Raw genomic sequence first — 26,445 nt, forward strand, 5'->3', positions numbered from 1 at the left:
ATTGTTTCTTGCCTTTCTGGCTGATAAATTGATTCAGTGATTTTTTTTTCTCATTCCATTATTTTTCACTTTAGTTATGTGAGGTTAGATACTATATTTCTATTATTTTAGTAGTTACCATCGTAATTTTTAACATGCATTCTTAAAGCCTAAAGTCAATCAACAGTAACGCCTTCTCAAACAATACAAGGGTCTTAGAATACTTTAACTCAGATCATCTGCTTCCTGACTTAAATGCTACTTTTACACAGCATTTTAGTTCTATCTTGTTTTTTCACTGACATACAAATTAGTTGAGTTTTTAAATTTTATGCAACTAATATTTTCAGGATTTGTTTAGATTTAGTCACACGTTTATAATTGTTGTTGAGGTTTTCTTCCTTGCCATTTCTTCTTGCATCTCTGCCCTTCCTTCTGGGATTACATTCCTTCTCCTAAAGCTAATTCTTTAGAAGTTCTTTCACTGAGGGTCCGATGATTGTAAATTCTGTGTTGTTTATCTGAAAATATACATCTCACCAACTCTAGATCAACAATAATTTTGCTTCAGCACTTTGCAGGCATTTTTCACTGCCTTCTGATTTTCATTGTTGTTTTCAAGAGGTGAGCTATCAGACTATTGTTCCTTTAAACTTTTTAAAGACAATCTGCATTCGTCCCTGGTTATTTTAAGATATCTTGGCCGGGCGCAGTGGCTCACGCCTGTAATCCCAAGATATTCTAATTTGGAATTCTTTTTTTTTTTTTTTTTGAGACAGAGTCTCACTCTGTCACCAGGCTGGAATGCAGTGGCACAATCTCGGCTCACTGCAACCTCTACCTCCCAGGTTCGAGCGATTCTCCTGCCTTAGCCTCCCAAGTAGCTGGGACTACAGGCTGATGCCACCACGCCCAGCTAAATTTTGTATTTTTAGTAGAGATGGGGCTTCACCATGTTGGCCAGGATGTTCTCAATCTCTTGACCTCATGATCTGCCCACCTTGGCCTCCCCAAAGTGCTGAGATTACAGGTGTTAGCCACCGCACCCAGCCTAATTTTGAATTTTTTGAGGAGGATCACTTGAGCCCAGGAGTTTGGGACCAGCCTGGGCAACATAGTGAGACCTCATCTCTACGAAAAAAAATTTAAAAATTAGCCAGTGTGGTGACCCACACTTGTAGTCTTAGATATTCAAGGGGCTGAGGTGGGAGGATCGCTTGAGCCTAGGAGGTCAAAAATGCAGTGAGCCATACTGCACTTCAGCCTGGGCAACATAGTGAGACCCTGTCTCAAAAAAAAAGGGAAAAAAGAAATGTCTTTTCAGTGTCCTTTGCCCATTTTTTAATCAGGTTATTTTCTTGCTGTTGAGTTGTCTGAGTTCCTTATATATTTTGGATATTAAATCCTTATCATATATATGGTTTGCAAATGTTTTCTCTCATTCTATAGACTTCTTTTCACTCAGTTGTTTCCTTTGCTATGCAGAAGATTTTTAGTTTAATACAATCTCATTTATGTATTTCTGCTTTTATTGCCTGTTTTATGGATCATAACCGAAAAAATAATTGCCCAGACCAATGTCATAGATCTTTTTCCCTATGTTTTCTTCTAGTAGTTTTATAGTTTAGGTCTTCAAGTCTTTAATCCATTTTGAGTTGGGTTTTGTACATGGTGTGAAATGAGTCTGATTACATTCTCCTGTGCTTACTTATACTTTTTGATTTTATGTATTGAAACAAACTATTTTCTATTTTATATTTCATAATTCCAATATCTGAATTCCTTGAAGATCCAATTCTGCTGTTTGTTGTTTCTGTTGATTCTTGTCCATTGAGTTTGTCCAATAGCTATTGTTCCTTGGAATTTCACTTTGGGAGATTATTTGAGGAATGGTGTAAAGATGTTTTCCTCCAGAGAGGATTGGTGTTTTCCTCTGATGGGTGTCTAATGGCACCATTAACCCAAAGTGACTTTAACTATGTTCCTGGATTGGACTTTTCACACCTCACAGGTAATGATCCTCAACATCCTACTTATGGCCAGCTGTGTTTACAAACTCTCAAAGGACTCTTCTTCCTTTCTCCACCCATAGCCAAAGTGAAGACAGACAAGTTTCCTCAAAACCAGACATAATTTGTCCTAGGTTACTGTTTTATGGAGCATATCACTTTATAGTATCTCAGTCATATCTCAGTCTTAGACTTTGCCTTCTGTCTCCTGACATATGACCCAGTGAAACTGAAATTCCAGGCCACCAGAGATTTGCAGATGCTCCCGAGGCACTAATTTGTTCACTCTTGCTTACCCATATGTATTTATAATTCCTACTCATTTTCTGCCTCCAAGGAGTCTTATTTTCTCAACAGTTCAACTCTACATTTCTAAAGTTTTAAATACATTGTATTACACATTTTTAGATATTTTGTGCCAGGAGTATTTTTCAGGGTATGACTGCAAGAAAAGAAATCTCAACCATCCATTGACCTCTACAAATAAGTGAAAACTTACATTAAAATCTTCATTATTTGACAGATAATAGGTGCACCAGAGGCTACTCTAGGTCAACTCATATTTTCCCAAGGCCTCATTAACTAGTTGTCAGGGAACTTTGAAAGAAATGTAGATTATTTCTTTGACTATACATATTCTAAATGTTATTGATTCAGTATATTAAATATAAACTAGAAAAAATGAGAATTTTTTTGCTACTAGACATATTGCTAGTACAACCAATTTGGAGAAACATTTGGCAGCTTCTTGTAAAATTAAATATACCCAGTGAAATGGAGTGAACATTTGTGTCCCCCTAAAATTCCAATATGATGGTATTTGAAGGTGGGGTCTGTGGGAGATAATTAGGTCATGAGAGTGAAGAGCTAATGGATAGGATCAGTGCCCTTATAAGAAGAGACCAGAAAGGTAACTAGTTCTCTTTCCATCCTGTAAGAATACAAAGAAAAGTCAGGTCAGCATTCTGCAACCCAGAAGAGGACCCTCATCAGAATCAGCCATGCTGGCATACTGATCTTGGACTTCCAACCTCCAGAACTGTGAAGGCTGTTGTTTACAAGCTACTCAGTCTACAGCACTTTGTTATAGCAGCCCAAGCTGACTAAGACACCCAGGTATTCCACGACTAGAGCGTTACTGAATAGAAATGAAAACATACACTGACACAAACATTTGTACAATAATATTCATAGCAGCATATTTATAATAGCCCAAACTGGAAATAACCCAATAGATAAAGGGACAAATGCTGTGTATGTATGTAATGGAGTACTTTGCAACAAAAAGATAGGAGCTACTGAATCACTCAATAGCATGGATGAATCTCAGAAACATGTTAAGTAGAGAACCCAGACCAGGCCGGGCACGGGGGCTCATGCCTGTAATCCCAGCACTGTGGGAGGCCAAGGTGGACGAATCACTTGAGGTCAGGAGTTCGAGACTAGCCTGGCCAACTTGGTGAAACTCCATCTCTACTAAAAATACAAAAAAAAAAAAAAATCCAGGCATGGTGGTGGGCACCTGTAGGCCCAGTTACTCAGGAGGCTGAGGCAGGAGAATCGCTTGAACCAGGAGGCAGAGGTTGCAGTGAGCTGAGATGGCACCACTGCACTCCAGCCTGGGTGACAGAGCAAGACTCCATCTCAAAAACAAACAAACAAAAAGCAGACCAAAAATATTTAAATATTTACTGTGTGATAAGTCCATTTACACGAAATAGAAGAAGAGACAAAACTAACTTATGGTGACACAGGTCAGATGTTACCTTGGGGATGTGGGAGGAGATTTGAAAGGAAACAGCCAGAGGAATCTTTTGTTTGTTTGTTTGTTTGTTTGTTTGTTTGTTTTTTGAGATGGAGTCTTGCTCTTTTGCCCAGGCTGCGGTGACATGGTACCATCTCAGCTCACTGCAGCCATCACCCTCCCAGGTTCAAGTGATTCTCCTGCCTCAGCCTCCCGAGTAGCTGGAAATATAGGCACGTGCCACCACGCCCAGCTAATTTTTGTGTTTTTAGTAGAGACAGAGTTTCACCTGACCTCCGGCGATCTGCCCATCTCAGCCTCCCAAAGTCCTGGGATTATAGGCATGAGCCACCATGCCCGGCCGAGTCAGAGGAATCTTTATTGGGGTGATGTAAATCTGTATCTGGTATGTGATAGTAGTTACATAGGTGCACACAAATGTCAAAATTCATGAAACTGAACACTTAAGATCTTTCCATAAAGAAAATGTGGTATTATATACACCATTTATAATACTATGCAGCCATAAAAAAGAAAGAGATCATGTCCTTTGCAGAAACATAGATGGAGCTGGAAGCCATTATCCTTAGCAAACTAATACAGGAACAGAAAACCAAGTATCACATGTTCTCATTTATAAGTGGGAGCTAAATGATGAGAACACATAGAGGGGAACAACAGACACTGGGGCCTACCAGAGGGTAGGAGGAGAGAGAAGATCAGGAAAAATAACTAATGGGTACTAGGCTCAATACCTAGATGATGAAATAATCTGTACAATAAACCCTCGTGACATGGATCTACCTATATAACAAACCTGCACATGTAGCCATGAGCTTAAAATAAAAGTTTTTTTTAAAAAGATCTTTCCATTTTATTGTATGTAAATTATGCCCGTTAAAAAAGTAGTCGATTATTTCTAAAACTCTTTCACATGATTAGTTATTCTATAGCATAATTCAGCAATTTAAAAATATTAGCTGCCAGGATAGGAGAGACCTTATGGTTTAGCTGACTAATTTACAGAGACATTCATTAACGTATGATATTTTCCTTTGGTCACAGGTCTGCCCTTTTTAACAATCGAATAGGCCAGGGGTGGTGGCTCATGCCTATAGCACTTTGGGAGGCCGAGGCGGACAGATTGCCTAAGCTCAGGAATTTGAAACCAGCCTGGATAACATGGCAAAACCGCGTCTCTACCAAGAATACAAAAAATTAGCCGGGCGTGGTGGGGGCGCCTGTAATCCCAGCTACTCGGCACGTTGAGGCAAGAGAATTGCTTGAACCCAGGAGGCGGAAGTTGCAGTGAGCTGAGATCGCACCACTGCACTCCAGCCTGGGTGACACAGCAAAACTCTGTCTAAAAAAAAAAAAAAAAAGATTGGAATAAACTCAAAAAGAGTATCCACTTCAATAGCAAAAACTAGATTATATTTCAATTTGGGGGCCAATCATTGAAGGCTCTCTGGTAATACTGAGCAGGAAATGGGGAAAAACATATCATATTGTGTATGGGTGATATATCTGTAGTGTCAGCCAAATCAGGAGCAAGGGACTATGGATTTATTCATAGGATATTTGGGAAAGACCATTTAAAATGTTTGCTGGAGGCAGGGAGCAAAGTTTGGGATAACTTTTAACATACCGTAGCAATATTCGAAAGGCAGGTTTGAGACACAGGAGACTGCTCATTTTACTTGTCAAAATAAGAGCAGTAAATGAATATTATGAAATTCCCTGTAGATAAAGACAATGGCAGGAAAATGACTCCGGGTAAAAAGACACATATCTTTCTTTACAAGTAAAATATTCTGCAAAATAAATTTCACACGCTAGCACAACCTAAAATCTCTAGGTTTGTGATGAAGCTTAATCTTTCAAAAATATGAGGATAACACTCGGCCTGCCTAAATCACAAGATGTTGGGGAACGTCAGATCAGAAATGCCTCCTTCAAGGTTTTCTTTTGATTTCCTCAGCAGTATGATTCAGCAAGTTTGCTCCCTCAACATACTCACTGAGTGCCCCAAATATGAATGACACTCTCTTAACTGCTTGAAACACATCAGTGAACAAAGCAGACAAAACCTCGGTTTCATGGAGCTACATTCTATTTGGAGAAATCAGATAATTTTTTAAAATGCATAATAAATAAATCATATAGGTAATAAAATATAAGTGATAAGAGAAAAGAAACAGAACAGAGTAAGTGGAAGATATATCACCATATGAATGTTTTAAAGAAAGTCTTTTTTTTTTCTATTAAAGCAAAAATGATATGCTACTCAGGAGGCTGAGGTGGGAGGATCACTTGAACCCACGAATTGGAGTCCAGCCTGGGCCATAAAGCAAGACCCTGTCTCTCTTAAAAAATTTTTTTAAAAAATTAAAAAGCAAAACAGATACACTAAGAGAGCATTTATCCACCATAACAATGAGACAAGCAGTTAGAAAGCACCCTAAGCTAGGGTTGTTGGTAGGTATTGCAACCTAACAGATTAGAGAATAAAGCCAGTTCTGTCAAAGTGATGAAAAGCATTTTATTTAACACATTTTTTATTTTCTTTTTTTTGCCAACACATAGTTGCCTAAAATACATACATGAAAATGTCTCACGCCTGTAATCCCAGCACTTTGGGAGGCCGAGGCGGGCAGATCACAAGGTCAGGAAATCGAGACCACGGTAAAACCCCGTCTCTACTAAAAATACAAAAAATTAGCCGGGCGCGGTGGCAGGCGCCTGTAGTCCCTGCTACTCAGGAGGCTGAGGCAGGAGAATGGCTTGAACCCGGGAGGCGGAGCTTGCAGTGAGCCGAGATTGCGCCACTGCACTCCAGCCTGGGCTACAGAGCAAGACTCCGTCTCAAAAAAAAAAAAAAAGAAAAAAGAAAAAAAGAAAATATCATGTCCATTAGTGGCCATTTTAAAACTGTAATGATTCAGAAAATTCAATAAGAAAATCTGGCTGGATGTGGTGGCTCCAACCTGTAATCCCAACACTCTGGGAGGCTGAGGCGGGTGGATCACTTGAGATCAGGAGTTCAAGACCAGACTGGCAACATAGCAAAGCCCCATCTCTAGTAAAAATACAAAAATTAGCTGGGCATGGTGGTGGGTACCTGTAGTCTCCGCTACTCGGGAGGCTGAGGCAGGAAAATGGCTTGAACCAGGGGGTTGGAGGTTGCAGTGAGCCAAGATCATGCCACTGCACTCCAGCCTGGGTGACAAAGTGAGATGCTGTCTCAAAAATAAATAAATAAAAAATTTTAAAAAGAAGCAAAATCTTACCACAAAGTATATTTATCCATCTAGTGTTATTCCTTCTTTCTAAAGATTTTCAGAACATTCTCTCTTGAGAATGATGCTGCATCATGAGTAGAAATATTTAATACATTAAAATGAATTATTGTTTTGTAAAATATATGTCAAAGTACTTGGCATATTACGGGCACATGTAAATGTATTTGTTAAAATTAAAAAAGAATTGTTTGAATAGTCATAAGGCCTTACTGGGGATTGCTTATTAAATATTTATGAATAAAAAAAAGGTCGTTCATTTTTGAGAACTAGAATAACACTTTCAGGAAATTAATTGCAATTACCCTTGATGTGGTGGTCTTTATAACATAGACTTAAACACTGTGAACATATGCTCATATTATGTCAGTTTATCCTATAGTTCCTTTATTCTTTGTTTTCTTCAATTTCACTGTTCATTATACCACCATTTCCATCACAAAGTGTGAAATAGAAGGGGAAATGAAAGCTGGTAAACAGAGTTTATGTCAGTTTGGCTCTTAAAAGAAAGTGAGGAAGTCAAAACAGCTAGATAAAATTAGGTCTGAGGTGTTTTCATTTGTGCTATTCCTTTATTCTTTTTCTTTTCTTTTCTTTTCTTTAGACAGAGTCTTGCTCCATCACCCAGGCTGGAGTGCAATGGGGTGATCTCAGCTCACTGCAACCTCTGCCTCCCAGGCTCAAGCGATTCTCCTGCCTCAGCCTCCAGAGTAGCTGGGATTACAGGCACACGCCACCACCATGCCCAGCTAATTTTCTTTTTCTTTCTTTCTTTCTTTCTTTCTTTCTTTCTTTCTTTCTTTCTTTCTTTCTTTCTTTCTTTCTTTCTTTCTTTCCTTCTTTCTTTCTTTCTTTCTTTCTTTCTTTCTTTCCTTCCTTCTTTCTTTCTCTCTCTCTCTCTCTCTTTCTCTCTCTCTCTCTTTCTTTCTTTCCTTTTTTTTCTTTTTTTTTTTGTGAAGGCGTCTCCCTTTGTCCACCAGGCTGGAGTGCAGTGGCATAATCTCGGCTCACTGCAACCTCCGCCTCCCGGGTTCAAGTGATTCTCCTGTCTCAGCCTCCAGAGTAGCTGGGATGACAGGTGCATGCTGCCATGCCCGGCTAATTTTTAGTTTTTTAGTAGAGACAGGGTTTCACCATTTTGGCCAGGCTGGTCTTGAACTCCTGACTTCAAACGATCCACCCATCTCGGCCTCCCAAAGTACTGGGATTACACCGCCCCCTAGCCCCAGCTAATTTTTTTGTATTTTTAATAGAGACAGGGTTTCACCATGTCGGTCAGGCTGGTCTCAAACTCCTGACCTCAGGTGATCCACCTGCCTGAGCCTCCCAAAGTGCTAGGATTACAGGCGTGAGCCACCGCACCCGGACTCATCTGTGCTGTTCCTAGCCTGTATCACCACAAATCATTGGGAGTACACTTGTGTGACTCACTGCAATTTCCTCTTTCAGGAACTATTGATATACCGATATGAGAATATTTTATTTAATAATCATCATTTCTTCTCTTGAAAAGTGCTTTTGCAAACAGATAAGAAGGCATATTAGCTGATCATTCAAACTCTGACAATTATTTCTCTTTGCAAATGGAAATACAAAGAATGTCCTCCCAGAGACTGATGTGGAAGCAATGTGTATGTTCCCATCGCATCTTGTTTACATCCCTGTTTTAGTTAATTCCTGTATTTTATTTAGTTGTTTGCCAGTCAGTCATTCCCCCCGACTGAAAATTCCTTGATGGAAGAGTTGCCTTTCATTTTTGTAGCCCCAGGTTTCTATCACAGGTGAAAGAATAAATAAATAAAAGATGACTGGGATTTACACGAGAGTTAGCCAAGTCTCTCTCTCTTAAACACTGTAAGTCCAACAAAAACAGCTTGGAAAGTCTCTTATTTGGGAGTAAGCCAGCTCCCCTAATTGCAAGAAGCTCTGAATCAAAATATATCCACCACTCCCTTTTGTATCTCCATTATCTACATGTAATACAAATGCATCAAACCATTATATTAACTACTATATATTAGCTGCCTTTCAAATAAATGGAAAGGTTAAAAAACACTGCTGTAAAATAGGTTATCTTGCTAGTAGTGCATAGCCAATGCAAACCCATTATAAGTCTCAAACAGTGTTGAAGTAGCTCCCTTTTTTGGTAAAGTTAAAACTAAATAGCTTATACTGTGTAATTGTGATAATGGAATATTCCTACTAATAATTACTCAGAGACTCAGATACATTCTTGATGAAAAATGATCAAACAAGGTGCTTTATTTTTAACTTAGGACTTCAGAGGGTTTATTATTTTGAAATCAAATCTATTAAACCTCATGAGTATATTATTCCTCATTAAGATTCCTTTTGAATTCATTTGACATGTTAAAGACAGGGTATCAGTGAATAATTTATAAGTAAAATTATTTTATAATATTTATCTTAGAAATTAAAGTGAATAGAACATGAGAAAAAAATGAAGAAAAAAAGACAAACTAACAAAGTAAGACTAGACAGGGGAATTTCACAAGGTTAATTGTAGCACTTCTAGAACACTCTTGCTTATCATCAAGTCATTTTACTAGCTATTTTTTTTAATATTAGTTGTCAATTTAACTCATTTCATAGGTCAACTATTATTGTGATTAAGAACTAATTTTTAAAAACCAAGACAATTATGTCCAAGTTTTCTTCATTTAATCAATATGGGATATATTAAATGAGGCTACAAAAAGATGTTCCTGGTGATCCATAAACCATTATAAAAATATAATCGTTTTTATTATTATTATTATTTTATTATTATTACACAATTGCATGTGTATAACATTTTGCCTAGTAATCAACTTTTTGTTTATGGCAGCTCTGTGCAAAATTCCTTCTACCACTAAATAATGTAAAAGAAGACAGTGGTTTTTGAACATTTTTGTTTGTTGGCCCCCCAAGTAGGGTTCCTTTGAAACAAAATTCCCCAATAAATCCACCTGAGTGTGGTGGTATGTGCCTGTAGTCCCAGCTGCTTGGGGACTGAGGCAGGATTGCCTGAGCCCCGGAGTCAGCCTAGGCAACATAGCAAGACCCTGTCTCTTAAAAAAAAAAAAAATCCATCAACCCAGAAAGAATTTGGAGTAATATCTATGCTATTCTTGGACCAGGAGAAGAGAAACAGCTGTTTTAAGTTTGGGAAGGCAGTAAAGGTATTGGGAGCTGATGTAACCAGTTTTGAAAGCAAGAGAACAAACATCATCATAAATGATGGTTGATTATTGACAAGGTGAAGAAGAACACTGACACATTACTATTAGGCCAAGGAAGTTTGGCTAACATGGATTTTATAAGAGCTCTTTCTTCTACCCACCAATAGAAGGGGCTCCCATCTGTCCCCCACTAATAATTTCTCTGTGCTTCATCTGTCTTCTTTCTACTTACCACTGCCCCAGAAGGCCATGCTTCTTACTTTGAGAAACAAAAACTAAAAGAACTATGTATCTGCCCCAAAATGAAAATCTTTAACGTGCTCCTGTAGCCATCAGTTCTCATAAAGTACTAACCAATAGTTAATTAAGTCATTTTGGGGATGATTACCTGGTTTTTATTAGATCCAACCTGATTTTTAAGAGGTGCTAGATGTAGATAGCTAGTTAGATAGCTAGATAGATATATAGATAGAACCTACTCTGGAAAACTATTAAATGAGCTTACTCTCAGCCCACAATATCTTAAAATTAGATTATCTTTATTCTAACTATTCTCTTTATAACCCAGTGGAATCAAGCATTGAAAATATGTGCTATGATTGCTTCATCTAAGTAACATAATGCCAGAAAACCAAATTGTAGTCATAGTGTTTATTTAGCAAAAATATTTTTAACTCACGACTTAGCATCATGTAAATGCAACATCAAATAATCACTGAAATATGTCATCAAATATAATTAGCAAAAATATTTTTATCTGGCTACTTAGCATTACGTATATGCAACAATAAATATTCATTGCAGCAAATCATCAAATATGAGTTTTTCTCTGATTTTAATCCAATTCATATAAAGACTATTTAATGATAGAATACAGCCTTTTCTTTTCACCCTTCCTTCTTTTTAAGTGCTAGGGAGCACAATTACCATCTGAACACTCACATTAATACATTTGCAAGTCCTTTGCTAGCATATCAAAATAGTTTAAATTTATACCTATTTATTTTCCTAATCTAGGTTTCAGCGATTCTTTTACAATTTTCTGAAATGTTCACAAAGTTAACTTTGTTCCATTTTTCTCCAGTTACAAATACATAAACACACATCTGTTTAAATTTGCACCCATCTTATTTTAATTGTATTTTCAAAATACATAAATGCTTTTTCTTGTCAAAAGGTGACAGTAAGTTATCTGTGTGAAATAGTTGTAGTAGAGGGAATTCTAGAATTTTTAACACAATAAATATCACTTTCTTCATTAAAGAATTCCAGAAAGTAAACGCATACTTAAAGCTGCTTTGGGCCAGGCTCGGTGGCACAAGCCTGTAATCTCAGCACTTTCAGAGGCCAAGGCGGGTGGATTACGAGGTCAGGAGTTCAAGACCAGCCTGGTCTGAACATGGTGAAACCCCGTCTCTACTAAAAATACAAAAATTAGCCAGATGTGGTGGTGGGCGCCTATAATCCCAGCTACTCGGGAGGCTGAGGCAGGAGAATTGCTTGAATCCAGCAGGCAGAGGTTGCAGTGAGCCAAGATTGGGCCGTTGCACTCCAGCCTGAGCGACAGAGAGAGACTCCATCCCACAAAACAACAACAACAACAACAACAACAAAAAAGCTGCTTTGAAGAAAGTGTTTCAAAGAGCAAAATCATGATGAGATTGTTGTAATCTCAATGTCTGAAATCTTGACTACAGATTTTAAATATTTTCATTTTTAGGTATGCTACGATAATTAAGTACTATGAATTAGGTTACTGTACTATATAACAGTCAACTACAATTGCAATCTTGTTTTATTTTATTAGTTTTTCAGATCTAGAATTTCAGCCTATGCAGCATGTATCCAAAAAGAGGATCTTTTCTGTAACCACTAGCTGACACTAATTTTTTAAAATTAAGAAGGCAAAGCTAGATTACAATTACAAACTCACCTTTCGGTATCTTGAAATATTCCGGCAAAATTAAAATGAATGTGATCACTATTGCCACAAATAATTTAAGAAGGGCTGTTTTTGTCATGTCTCTTCACATGACACAAATGTGTTCCCTTCCAGTACACTCATGGTATGTTGCTTCCTGCTTTAAGTTTCATCTCTGCAGTACTTTAGATTAATGCAATTCACCTCATACTCACTTCCTTTTGAGTAAGACTTAAAAAAAAAAAAAAAAGAGGTCTTCAACTGAGACTTCACTTTTGAGTCACTTTCCATTTAAAAAAAAAAAAACTACCCTCCAATAAGCACTTTCAAATCATTTATTTACCTTTCTAAGCAAGAAAGGTAAATAATTATTTACCTTTATTATTTATTATTATTATTATTTACCTATACTTTATTATTATTTACCTTTCTTTCTAAGCAAGAAAGGTAAAATGATCTCAAGAAGCAAGGGGATCTTCTCCCCACCCAATTTATACATATAAACCCACAATATACTCACAAAAATAAAACAGTGGGCTGGCGAAGTGGCTCACATCTGTAATCCCAGCACTTTGGGAGGCCAAGACAGAAGGATCACTTGAGGTCAGGAGTTTGAGTCCAGACTGGTCAACAGAGCAAGACCTCCTCTCTACAAAAATAATTTTAATATAGCTAGGTGTGGTGGTGCACCCCTGTAGTCCCAGCTACTCAGGAAGCTGAGGATCACTTGAACCCAGGAATTTGAGACTGCTGTGAGCCATGACAGGTCACTGCACTCCAGCCTGGGTGACAGAGTGAGACCCCTTCTCAAGAAAGAAAGAAAGAAAAGGGTGAATGTCAGTCATGTCTAGGTTGTATGGACATCACTCATTCATTTACTTATTGAATGATTGTCGAGGCCGGGCGCGGTGGCTCAAGCCTGTAATCCCAGCACTTTGGGAGGCCGAGACGGGCGGATCACAAGGTCAGGAGATCGAGACCATCCTGGCTAACACGGTGAAACCCCGTCTCTACTAAAAATACAAAAAATTAGCCGGGCGCGGTTGTGGGCGCCTGTAGTCCCAGCTACTCGGGAGGCTGAGGCAGGAGAACGGCGTGAACCCGGGAGGCGGAGCTTGCAGTGAGCCGAGATCGCGCCACTGCACTCCAGCCTGGGCGACAGAGCGAGACTCCGTCTCAAAAAAAAAAAAAAAAAAGAAACAGTACAAAAAGTAAGGATACACTGAGGACTCATGTAAAATTTTGGTTTTACTTTACTATACTGTAGTCTAGCAGTAGAATGGAACTGATTAACATTACGGCTATAAACAGAGTCATTATTGTTACAGAATCCACATTTCCAGTTTCCATGTCAAAAAATATATATATTTCATGATGATAATCCCAGTGAAATAAAATATTTTGTCTTAAAGTGAAGGGTAGCGAGAACTTAAGGTGAATAAAGCGTATGTGCAAACAAATATTATTATTTAGAAAATCCAGATATCCAGTGTTTTCACTGTTACTGTTTTCTGATTTTAAAAAATGGTACCACAGCCGGGCGCCATGGCTCACACCTGTAATTCCGGCACTTTGGTAGGTCAAGGTGGGTGAATCACAAGGTCAGGAGATCGAGATCAGCCTGGCCAACATGGTGAAACCCCGTCTCTACTAAAAAATACAAAAAAATCAGCCAGGCGTGGTGGCACAGGCCTGTACTCCCAGCTACTCAGGAGGCTGAGGCAGAGGAATCGCTTGAACCTGGAAGGCAGTGAGCCAAGATCGCACCACCGCATTCCAACCTGGTGACAGAGCAAGACTCTGTCTCAAAAAAAAAAAAAAAAAAAAAAGGTACTACGTGTCTCCAATCTTTTTCTTCCTGCTCACTCTCTCCTATACCCCCACCACCCACCCATTTCCGTTTATCTATTTTCTTGTTATCACTCACCCAAACCTGAGCTCTGTGAAACAATGGGTGGGTAAACAGTAAGAAGCAGGAGGTAAAGGCTGTTCTGTGAATACATTGTGAGCATGAATTAACTGTCTTTTCTTCTGACTGGATGATTTGATGAATAGATGGGAACCATGGGTTGGGAAACATTGGCACCCGAGTCTAAGATCAGTCAGAATGGGTGAAGGACATCAAATATGACTTAAGAACAGCATCAAGGCTCATTCTAAGGAAGGGAAGAATTGATGAGAGTCATGGCTTGTTTCATAGGCTGGACTAAGTGGTATTGGAATACAGGTCAGTTCGTGGGCTCAGTAGAGATGCTGGTGGGGAGTGGTAGGAAGCCCTGTCCGGGCCGAGTGTGGTGGCTCACACCTGTAATCCCAGCACTCTGGGAGGCCAAGATAGGAGGATTGCTTGAGCCTAGGAGTTTGAGATCAGCCTGAGCAACAAGGCAAGACCCTGTTTCTACAAAAAAACCTTAAAAATTAGCTGGGTGTATTGGCTTGTGCCTGTAGTCCCAGGTACTTGGGAGGTTGAGACTGGAGGATAACTTGAGCCAGGGAGGTTGAGTCTGTAGTGAGTTGTGCTTGTGCCACTGCACTCCAGCCTGGGCAACAGAGGGAGGCTGTAGGACAGGACAAGACAAGACAAGACAAAGCAGAAAGAAAGAGAAGGAAGGAAGGAAGGAAGGAAGGAAGGAAGGAAGGAAGGAAGGAAGGAAGGAAGGAAGGAAGGAAGGAAGGAAGGAAGGAAAGAAAGAAAAAGGAGGCCCTCTCTCTTAATTCTTCTCCATCTTACAGGTTTCGCAAAGTCGTCGGTGAACAATGCAACTCCTTTTTTTTTTTTTTTTTTTTTTGATACAGAGTCTCGCTCTGTCACCCAGGCTGGAGTGCAATGATGTGATATCAGCTCACTGTAACCTCCATCTCCTGGGTTCAAGCAATTCTCCTGCCTCAGCCTCTGGAGTAGCTGGGATTACAGGCTCCCACCACCACACCTGGCTAATTTTTGTATTTTTAGTAGAGATGGGGTTTCACCATGTTGGCCAGGCTGGTCTTGAACTCCTGACCTCAGGTGATCCGCCCACCTCGGCCTCCCAAAGTGCTGGGATTATAGGCGTGATACTTCCCATTTTGATCCTGTTATGATTCCCCAGATGTTCTCTTATTTTCGAATACAAGGATTCTAGCCATAATTGTAACCAATGGAAATGAAATTTACCATGGAAGTACTGACTTGATGTAACATGGCTAACTCATTTTAATTCCTGATAAATTTTCTAAAAAGGGTAGTTAAGCCACTCCAATTTTTTGCACCTTAATTTTGATTATGTTTTAGTTTTTAGTTTTAATTAATTTTGAAATTTGTTAGTATGTATTCTTTTCTATGTAAAGTTTCCAACAACTTGTTGGTTCATTTATTAATTATTTTGTCTATTTCAAAGTTGATTGCTTTGGGAGAGTTTTTTTTTTTTTTTGGTAGCACTTTGTTAGTGGTGGCAGAGATTGGAATTACCCTAAGTTACCAGCAGCGAATCCATAGGTGTCTGCAGCAACCTCAATTCTTGCCTCCTCAGAAGAAAGAATTCAACTGAGGGGCATAAAGCAGAAGGAGAGACAGAGGTAAGTTTCCGAGCAGGAGTGAAAGTTTATTAAAAAGCTTTTTAACAATAAGGAAAGGAAGGAAAGAAAAGAAGGAAAGTACAACTTGGAAGAGGGCCAAGCGGGCAACTTGAGAAACCCAGTGCCCAGCTTGACCTCTTGACTTGGAATTTTATACGTTGGCATACTTCCGGGATCTTGCATTACTTCTCCGTACTCCTGAGATCTTATCGGGAAGCTGCTGATCAGTTTCAGGTGTTTTCTATCTATTAGGAGCCTGCCTTTCCCTTGCACCAGCTGTGACCAATTACTGCTTTAACGAACCAGTTAACAACAGCCTGACCATCATCTGATGGTTGCCCAACACTCCTGGATTTTGTTGGGGTGGGGTCTTCTCTTGCCCTGCTCATACCTGACTAGCTCCTACTGTAACATTATTTCTTTTTCCTTTCTTTTCTTTTTTTTTTTTTTTTTTTGAGACAGAGTCTTGCTCTGCCCCCCAGGCTGGCTGGAATGCAGTGGCGTGATCTCAACTCACTGCAACCTCCGCCTCCCAGGTTCAAGCAATTCTTCTGTCTCAGCCTCCCGAGTAGCTGGGATTACAGGTGCCCACCACCACGCCTGGCTAATTTTTGTATTTTTAGTAGAGACAGGGTTTCACCATGTTGGCCAGGCTGGTCTCAAACTCCTGACCTCGGGTGATCCATGTACCTCAGCCTTCCAAAGTGCTGGGATTACAGGCGTGAGCCACCACGCCTGGCCCAGTACCAATATTTCTTCCAGACCTGCACTGCCCGCACACCTCCTGCCAGTCTGATCTCAGACTTGTTATCCTATTCTTGGACACCTAAAAGGCAAAATTATCTAGCAGTTCTATGGATCCTTTGTTTTTGATAGGCTGACCCATGTGCTCTGCAACTGGTTTCTCTGGAGATGGCCAGATGGTGAATATTAGGAGAACAGTCCAGGGACCCGAAGTCCGAGACCATAGCCTGGCTGCTCTGAGGATACAGGAATCAGTGTCTCAAAGTCAGCCTGCGGTTCACTTGCTGGACATCAGTGTGTCATCTCTGACTTAGCAAATAATGAGTAAATTAAGATATGCACCCAGATATTTCAGGAATCTCTTACTGTCTATGATTTTTCTATATATTAATAATCCAATTCCATAAATACTTTTAATCATTCTACCAACAGTTATTAACTGCTTAAAGTGATAGCAGAGCAAAAGCCAGTGACAAGTTCTAAATATCTTATGGGTCAAATCTTCCAAGATTCAATAGCATAGGTTCAAATTGAAGGTTCAAAATGTTTTGCTTTTTTTTTTTTTTTACTGTCATAATTCATCCACTAAATGTTTTATAACTGAAATTGCTAAATACATAAAATACGTTAAATCTTTGCATTTTAAACACTAGCAATCACTTAAATTTAAGAATTAAGCTGCAGGTAATCTAACTTAAAATGACAGTGCCTCAGAAATAAATAAATCAAGATTGTGCTAACCCTTGATTTCATTTAACTTTTCATTTTATTTTGAAGATAGAACTGAAGCAACAGAAAAGTCAGAAATAAAAAGGGAGTAGACAAGCATTGAGTGCTGTGTAAGAAACTTTAACAATGCTTTTGTGGCTTGGATTTATATACCACAGATTTGTAGCAAATGCTAAACCTTTAAGTGTATGACTCTGGGATATTGTTAGAATTTAATGTATGTATTTACCTTGAAGAGTTGTGAGAAGTCAGGGGGTTCCCAGAATTTGATAAATCAATAAAGGTTCTCCTTGCTGCCCGACACTCCCCTTTTGGTAATACTCATGGCGTCTGTGCTGTCTTCTCTTATAACCTCTGTTACCATCATCCAAACTTAAAAATGCTGCAGAAGTTAGTTTTAAAGGCAGCATTCAATTTTTAATGGTCCACAGATGGATCATAATTCCATATTCTAATTATGTCATTAAAAAATTTCATATATAACACTACAATGTGAACATTCACATATATAAATATTTGTGGGAGTCTGATTATAAAGTGGAACTACTGAGACAAAGAGTATAAAGGTTTTTGAAGATCTTAATTCATATAGCCAACTGTCTTCCATGTAAGTTGTATCTACATACATTCTTATCAACTATGTACGGGAGTGCCCATATACCACAAAACTTCAACACAAGCCATTATAGTCCTTTAACCATTGCCAATTTAAAAGAAAAAAAAAAGTATTGTTTAATTTGCATTTCTTTGGTTGATAGTAATTCTGAACATTTTTAATATTTGCTGGCAATTTGAATTTCTTTTGTTAATTGCATGTTCATGTCTTTTATTGCAGCATTTATATCCTTCCTGTTGATCTATAAGACTTTTTTCTCTATTGGGAATATGGAATCTTTGCATATGTTTTGCAAGCATTTTTCCCAGGCTGTCATTTGCCTTTTCATTTTGTATATGGTGGGAGTTTTTCCACCCAACTATTTTGTAACAGATTATAAAATACGTACCTAAAAGTTTTATGCAGAGAAACACAGTTCTTCACTGTATTCATAATATTACATGAAATAATGCATAGTTTATCAATTAATCATTTATTCTTTTGTTTTTGTTTTTTGAAATGGAGTCTCAATCTGTCTCCAGGCTGGAGTGCAGTGGCGCAATCTTGGCTCACTGCAACCTCTGCATCCCAGGTCCAAGCGATCCTCTTGCCTCAGCCTCCTGAGTAGCTGAGACTACAAGTGCGCGCCACCACACCCAGCTAATTTTTCGTATTTTTAGTAGGGACAGGGTTTCACCATGTTGGCCAGGATGGTCTCGATCTATTGACCTCGTGATCCGACCGCCTTGGCCTCCCAAAGTGCTGGGATTACAGGCGTGAGCCACCAAGCCCGGTCTCATTTATTCTTAAACACGAAGTTTACTTGCAGCCTGATTTTGGCTTCCTGAAATGCATCAAAACTTGGTCATCTCCCTTAAAGTGACAACATCTGACCCTCTAACATCCTGTTAGGGTTGATGATAATACTAATGGCCCACATCACCATAGTTTTGTTTTACAACTTCCAAAGCACTTTTACAAATATTAGGTTATTTTTTAAAAAACACAAATATTAGATTATAAAGGGGAATCTAGGAACTGCTACAAATGGCTACAAATCTGCAATTACTTACCCACTGCGAGCTTCTCCTTCCTGTTTCAATGAAGGAATAAGAGATTAACGAATCTAAAACACAAGAGGTTGTTCCTACTACACTAGTGTTTAACTTTCCTAAGTCTTATATTTCATATCTGAGATCCGGGTTCTCAAAAATACTTTAATGTATTTATATTTCTAATCAAGACCAAATGTCTTAATTAAATAATTATTCATTCTGTGTTAGATACAAATGTTTAAACTTGAGAGGATCTTTTACATCGAGGTGCTCTACCCTAGGAAAGCAAAAGCAATATACTTTTTAGAAAATTATAAATAGCAGCCTTAAAAAGGATAGTTTAAATTTAACTTCTACATAGTTATTTATTAATATATGAAATATATACTTGTGTATACTTTATATAAGTAATTTTTTTTCTAGTTGAAACTATCCTCCATCCCTTCACTATATTCTGTGGAAAGGTCTTTATTGGATCAACAACAGCACCAACAATCGATGGCATTTATTGAACATTTACCATGTGCTACTGCACAGTGTTGAATGTTTTGTATGAATTATTTTATCCAATTTCCCAGCAACTCTCTGAGGGAGCTGCTGTTATTCCAATTGGATAGACAAAGAATATGCAGTATAGCGAGTCAAGTAAGGGCTCAAAAGTCACATAGTTAATAAAGGGTAAAGCTAAGTGTCAAACCCAGAGGTCTGACTGCAGACGTAATACTCTCAACTCAACACTCCATTATACCTCCACTGTCAGGCTGTGTGGGAACACTGGTCAAGAAGGGTCACTTATAAAATAATAATCATAGCAAACACCAATGCAGTTTTTACTATGTGCCTGATGCTGCACTAACCCAGGATTTCTCACTGGTGGCACTATCGATATTTGGGGACAGATCATTCTGTGTTGTGGGAGATATCCTGTACATTGTACGATGTTCAACAGCTGGTTCCAGTAGCAGGCCTCTCCACCCCAGTTTTTTTTTTTAATTAAAAAAAAATTAAGAGACAGGGTCTCTATCACTCATGCTGGAGTGCACGGCATGATCATGGCTCACTGTAGCCTAGAACTCCCAGACCCAAGCAGTCCTCCACCTCAGCCTCCTGAATAGCTGCGACGACAAGCATGTGCCACTGGGCTTGGCTAGTTTGAAAATTTTGTAGAGATGGTGCCTCACTATATTACCCAGGCTAGTCTCAAACCCCTGGCCTCAAGCAATCATCCCACCTCAACCTCCTAAAGCGCTGAGATTATAGGCATGAACACAACACCTGGCCTCCCCACCCCAGTTTTGACAAACAAAAGAAAACAAAAATGTTTCCAGATATTGCCACATGCCCCTGGGGTGACAAAATAGTTCCCAGCTGAGAACCACTGCATGAAACGCTTCACTTATATGAGGCCATTAAAATTTTTTTTTTATTTCCATAGATTTTTGGGGAACAGGTTATATGAGTAAGTTCTTTAGTGGTGATTTGTGAAATTTTGGTGCACCCATCACCTGAACAGTAAACACTGAACTCAATTTGTAGCATTTAATTTTTGTAACCACCTTATGAAATAGTTACTATCATTATTTCCATTTTAGTCACTTTAGGCCAGTTCTATTCTAGGTAACCTAATGAGCCAGAAAGTAAATTTAAAAGACAATCCATAACCTGGATTAGCCTAATTACTTGTTTTTCTTTTCCTTTTTTTTTTTTTTTTTTTGAGACAGGGTCTTGCTCTTATGCCCAGGCTGGAGTGCAGTGGCACAATCAAGGCTCATTGCAGCCTTGACCTCCTGGGCTCAAGCAATCCTCCCAACCCGGCTTCCTGAGTAGCTGGGACTACAGGCACACATCATCAGGCCCAGCTAACTTTTGTATTTTTTGTCGAGAAGGGGTTTCGCCATGTTGGCCAGGCTGGTCTCAAACTTCTAGGCTCAAGCGATCCACTCACCTCAGCCTCCCGAAATGCTGGGATTACGGGCGTGAGCCACCGCACCCCTAATTACTCCTAATTGTGTTACTGGTAGATAATCATCTACTTCGAAAACACAGCAATTCTTAGATTAACATATTTTTGTCGGGAAAATTAATCTCTTTTTAACAAGGTCTACCTGAGTATGGAGAGGGTCCTCAGAAGTTCTAGTATCCTCATTCATTCTGTGGTTCATTCAACAAATATTTACTGAACATTTACAACACATCAGGCAGCATCCTGAACCCTGGAGATCAAGCAGCAGGCAGGCAAGGTTCTCACGCTCACATTCTAGTGACAGTGTACATTCCAATGAGAGAGAGTAGTTAAGTAAATAATAATTTATTTTCAGTTAATGTGGGTGTTCTGAAAAAAAATCAGGCAAAGTATGAGGGTGAGATGTGCCAGCAGAAAGTTGGGCAGGGCACATGTTGGTTTAAATAAGGTCATTAATGAAGGCCTTGTCATTAATACAACACTTGGGAAAAGGCAAAGCCACAGAGACAGAAAATAGATCAGTGGTTGCCAGAGGCTGGAGACAGAGGAGGGGTTAATGACAAAGGGACACAAGGGAATTTTTAGGGTGATGGAAATGTTTTATATCCCGATTATGGTGGTGATTATACAACTGTGTGTTAGTCAAAATTCTAGAACTGTACCCTAAAAAACGATGTACATCATTTACTGTATATAAATTATAATTGAATAAACATAATTCTTTCTGTCTCCACTCACATAGCCTCTTTGCTATTTTAGAAACAGATAATTAAGAAAGGGGCTGTGGTGTCTCTGAGGCTGGCGGCTCTCCCCTGGGCTGGAGCTTGAACTTAATAGAGCAGAAATCCAGAGAGAACCTCTGAGCAGGCCAACAGGAGACAGCAGTGGTACCTTCAATGGCTGTGGCAAGGTTGCTGCAAAGAACTCCACAACATGAGTGCACACAGGAGGTCACCCCTTCAGCCAGGTTGAGTCAGTCAGCCTGACCTGGAAGTACAGTCAGCCCCTCAGAGAACCGGAAAAGGTGCTCAGCACTGCTCCGACCCCAGGCTGTGGGGCACTGAGCTGCTTTATCTTTGTTCACTCAGTGCATTTCTTTTTTATCATTATTATTTTATTTTTTTGAGATGGAGTTTCACTCTTGTTGCAGTGAGCGTGATCTCGACTCCCTGCAACCCCCGTCTTGCAGGTTCAGGCGATTCTCCTGCCTCAGCCTCCAGAGCAGCTGGGATTACAGGCATGCGCCACCACGACTGGCTAATTTTTGTATTTTTAGTAGAGATGGGGTTTAATCATGTGGGCCAGGCTTGTCTTAAACTCCTGACCTCAGGTGATCCACCTGCCTCGGCCTCCCAAAGTGCTGGGATTACAGGCATGAGCCACTGCACCTGGCCCACTCAGTGCATTTCTCCTCTAAGTGGGGAAATATGGTTTGGCCTGCCACCACTAGGTTTAGAATCCTCAATGGGCAGAGTTTGCCCCAGGCCCTCACACTCAGGCCTCCTGAGATGTGGCTGGGCTTCTCATGCCCAGCCCACACAGGGCTGCTTGGCCCATAGTGTCCTGACCCCAATCACCTGTGGCTGGAAAGGCAGTTTGTTTTCCCTCCCAAAACCCTCTACCCTGAGACTGCAGCCTAGACAGGAAAGAACCTGTTGGAGCCTCTTTCCTCAAAAGAACTGAGTCAAGCTTGTCTGCCCAGCTGTATACTCACAGAGAGTAGGAGCAAGGAGGGAAAACCACCCCGGAATGGATTCTGGGACCACTGTGGTATATTTCAGCCTCTGGGAACAAAGTCTGGCAACTGAACAACCGAATTCATTATCTTGTTAATTACATGCATAAAGAGACAGAAAAGCATAACCAAAACATTCTTCATGACGGTAAATATAACAACCATTGAATATGTACGAGATAAAGTAAAATAAATTTCTCAGAGTCTGAAAGTATCAGGCCTAATAGATCCAGTCTCAGATAAAAAGAACTGGCTGCAACAAGAGAGCTCGTCTGACTCTAAGTAATATCATTTCTTGGTTTTCTTGGGGATAGAGCAGAGGAGAATGAAATGCTTGGTTTTGTTGTTTTGTTGTTGTTGTTGTTGTTGTTGTTGTTGTTTTTTCTTCCTTCTTTGTATTGCTTAGCCCATTGACTCTGAATGTCTTCAAATGTGTACAGAGCGTGCCACCTTCTATTCACTCACTGTTTTTGTATTTCAGGTCAGCTGCTTGTTACTTAACTAGAATCTTTCCCCAAGAATTCTGTGCTAAGTATAGTCACTGACTATAGAATGCAAGTGTGAATACAGGGATATGTGCTTTTACAAAGATGAACAAGATGGAGGTAGAAGAAGCTTAATAATTGATAAGAACTTTTCAGTTTACATATCTGTTTGATTCATCTTTATTCATTCTCTCCCTCATAACAAGTAGCAGTGTTTTCTATGCTGTAGCCCTCTTTATAATATTTGGTAAATATTTTGTGATTTCTGTACACAAACTGTCAGCACAGTAACAATGTTTAAACTTCTATAGTGGTTATGAACTTGTTCTCTCAGAACATGAAAACAGAAGTCAGATTGAGTAGTTCCCCTCTGTTAGTGAATCAGGAAGTAATATATCAAATACAAAGATACATCCTGGAACTTTTTTTTTTTTTTTTGAGACGGAGTCTTGCTCTGTTGCCCAGGCTGGAGTACAGTGGCAGGATCTTGGCTCACTGCAAGCTCCGCCTCCCGGGTTCATGCCATTCTCCTGCCTCAGCCTTCTGTGTAGCTGGGACTACAGGCGCCCGCCACCACACCTGGCTAATTTTTTTTTTTTTTTTTTTTTTTGTATTTTTAGTAGAGACAGGGTTTCACTGTGTTAGTCAGGATGGTCTCAATCTCCTGACCTCATGATCCACCCACCTCGGCCTCCAGAAGTGCTGGGATTACAGGCCTGAGCCACCGCGCCCATCCCATCCTGGAACATTTTTAACTCATGAGACATCAACATCAATTAGTAGTCTTTCAAGTGTTATTTTCAAAATGCAAAGTAATTATATAGAGATGCTGAAATAATTTTTTAATACATGAAAGTATGGAATAATTTTTTCAGTGCATGGAAATAAATACAAGTACTTTGTGTTCATAACCTTGTCCTTGTAAGTTTCTGAAATCCTAAGTTAATAACCTTCTAAAGTTTAAGGAAACTCATAGTAAACACTATAAATTAGAGGAAAGGTCCTGTCTGTATATATTATAACACTCAGGGGAAAAATGGCCATACTCAAATAAGTTGTTGTTTGTAAAGACTTCATAGGCAGAGGGGAGGGTGGATTTCATTCATTCATTCAGAAAGTATTTCTGAGGGCCTGCCATCAAAGACCTCTCAGCTAGTCAAGCAGACAGACAAGTAAGCCAATGTTCACAACCCACTGAGTAACTGCTACAATCAAAGGGGCATCCAGTATACTTTGGGGGCACAAAGAAGGAACTCGCTCAGCTTGGAAAGTTCAGGATAAAGATAGCAGAGGAGGTGACCCTGGAGCTGAGTCTTGAGGGCTAGCAGATATTAGAAAGAAGGGTATTTCGGAAGGAGGAAACTTATTTAAAAGCACAGCTGTGGGAAAAATGATACGTTCTCAATGCTGCAAATAGTTCAGAATGGACATAGGGCTAAATAGGTAGATAGGGGTTAGATTATAAAGGACCTTACAACAATGCTAAGGTGTTTGAACTTTACCTTGAAAGCAATAGAGTCACGAAAGCATGTTAAACACGGTCCTGGGGGATGAACAGAATTAAATTTGTGTTTTAGAAAGGTTAAGGAGACTGGCAGGAAGTATGGAAAGTCCTTTTGCAAAGACATTTTTATTCAGTCAGTAACTGTGGCCTGGTTATAGGACACCTACTTATGAATGGGTGAATGGAAATACATGCATGAGAGAATGCACATTCCTTCCCCATGTCCCCAACACTGTGTTGGGCAGTTCTTTCGGGAATGCTCTAGGGACTGCAAGGAGTGGCCTGACAGTGGGCCAGTAATGACCTTCCTAACACGTGTAAAGAGTGAGTCTCACCCGAAGAAGTAGCTCATATATTATGACAGTCACCATAGTCCCGCAGTTTGACCTGGACTATGCCATATCCCTCTCAGCAGAAGAATGGGGACAGAGGACAAGTGGGGCTTTTAGTCTTGGCTGTGATTGGGACAGGCTTGTGGTGGCCATGTGAAAGAGAAAAGTGGTCCAGGCGTGATGGCCCATGCCTGTAATCTCAACAGTTTGTGAGGCTGAGGAGGAGGATCACTTGAGCCTGGGAGTTTGAGACCAGACTAGGCAACATAGTAAGACTCCATCTCTACAAAATAAATAAATAAAATTAGCCGGCATTGTGGCTTGTAGTCCCAGCTACTGAGGAGGCTGAGGTGGGAGGATCGCGCCAATGCACCCCAGCCTGGGCGACACAGCAGGACCCCGTCTAAAAAGAAAAAAAAAAATAAGACAGAAAAATGACCTTACTGTGCAGAGAAAAAGAGAGCCTAGAGGGAAGGAAACTAGGCAGGTTGCCTGCAAATTTATATCTCCCCTTGGGGATAGAAGTTTGTTCTTGGAAGAATGGAAACTGAGAAGAGAAGCTGGACAAATGAATAAAATTATTGGTGTTGCTTATATTTTCCATAATATAGTAATAATTTCATTTTTATTCTCTTTTAGATTTTAGCAAAGTTCACTTAGAAATTCTAGATTGGTTTAGCTGTGGTTAAGAGAGCTGAGGCTGGGCGTGGTGGCTCATGCCTGTAATCCCAACACTTTGGGAGGCCGAGGCGGGCAGATCACGAGGTCAGGAGATCGAGACCAACATGGTGAAACCCCATCTCTACTAAAATACAAAAAGTTAACTGGACATGGTGGTGCGGGCCTGTAGTCCCAGCAGCTACTCAGGAGGCTGAGGCAGGGGAATTGCTTGAACCTGGCAGGCCGAGGTTGCAGTGAGCCGAGATCATGCCATTGCACTCCTGTCTAGCAACAGAGCAAGACTCAGTCTCAAAAAAAAAAAAAAAAAAGAGCTAAGGAAATTCTCTTTCTTGTCTTTTCTTTTTTCTTTTTTTTGTATTTGGACCGAATTGACAGGTGAACCAAGAGAAACCAGAGTGAGAATATAAGGTAAACTTCAAGGGACACACTTTTAGTTGGGTTTACTTGGCCACCTGTCTCTCCTGATTTGGAGATTTGCTTCCCAGGGGTATGATCTGGTCATATTTATATAGCTCTCTATTTTAATGAGACTGATTCCACAGGAGACTGTTCATGTCAGAACTTGGAGAGCAGAAATACTACTAAAAGAAATCCTAAGTCCTCTAAAAAAGATCACATTCCTGGGATCCAGATTTTGAACACATATACTGTATATAATCATAGTTTAATCTTTTAATCCTCCCCACCCACACACCCAGTAGGCAGAGCACAAAATGAAAAATCAAACCATTTCTTTATTAAGCGCATTTACATACTAGGGTTAAGTTCTCTTTACTATCTATTGGTATTACACTTTAACCAGACTAAAACATTGTTAACCTCATCATCATAATTATCAATTAAAATTAAGCATTCACAAAAGACGTCCTACTGACATCATGTATCAAATTATCAGTAGAGTTTTCAAATTTTCTGATTATGGCTGTGTTTCCT

The 26,445-nt window shown here is 39.7% G+C and overlaps 1 protein-coding gene across 13 annotated transcripts in view; it reads right to left on the minus strand.

Annotated features, from left to right (window-relative positions):
• Positions 1–12,331, minus strand: part of TMEM156 (transmembrane protein 156) — a 62,390-nt gene extending 50,059 nt beyond the window's left edge. For all 13 annotated transcript variants that reach the window (XR_012434782.1, XR_010586793.2, XR_012434784.1 and 10 more), the window contains exon 1: positions 12,147–12,331. Coding sequence is in view for 3 of the 13 variants with exons in the window: in XM_065544874.2 (XP_065400946.1) it covers positions 12,147–12,234 (88 nt within the window). In the remaining 10 variants the exon portion in view is untranslated. The remainder of the gene's footprint in view (positions 1–12,146) is intronic.
• Positions 12,332–26,445: the final 14,114 nt, after the last annotated feature.

Source organism: Macaca fascicularis, chromosome 5 (genome assembly GCF_037993035.2).
Source record: "Macaca fascicularis isolate 582-1 chromosome 5, T2T-MFA8v1.1".
Lineage (NCBI taxonomy): Eukaryota > Metazoa > Chordata > Mammalia > Primates > Cercopithecidae > Macaca > Macaca fascicularis.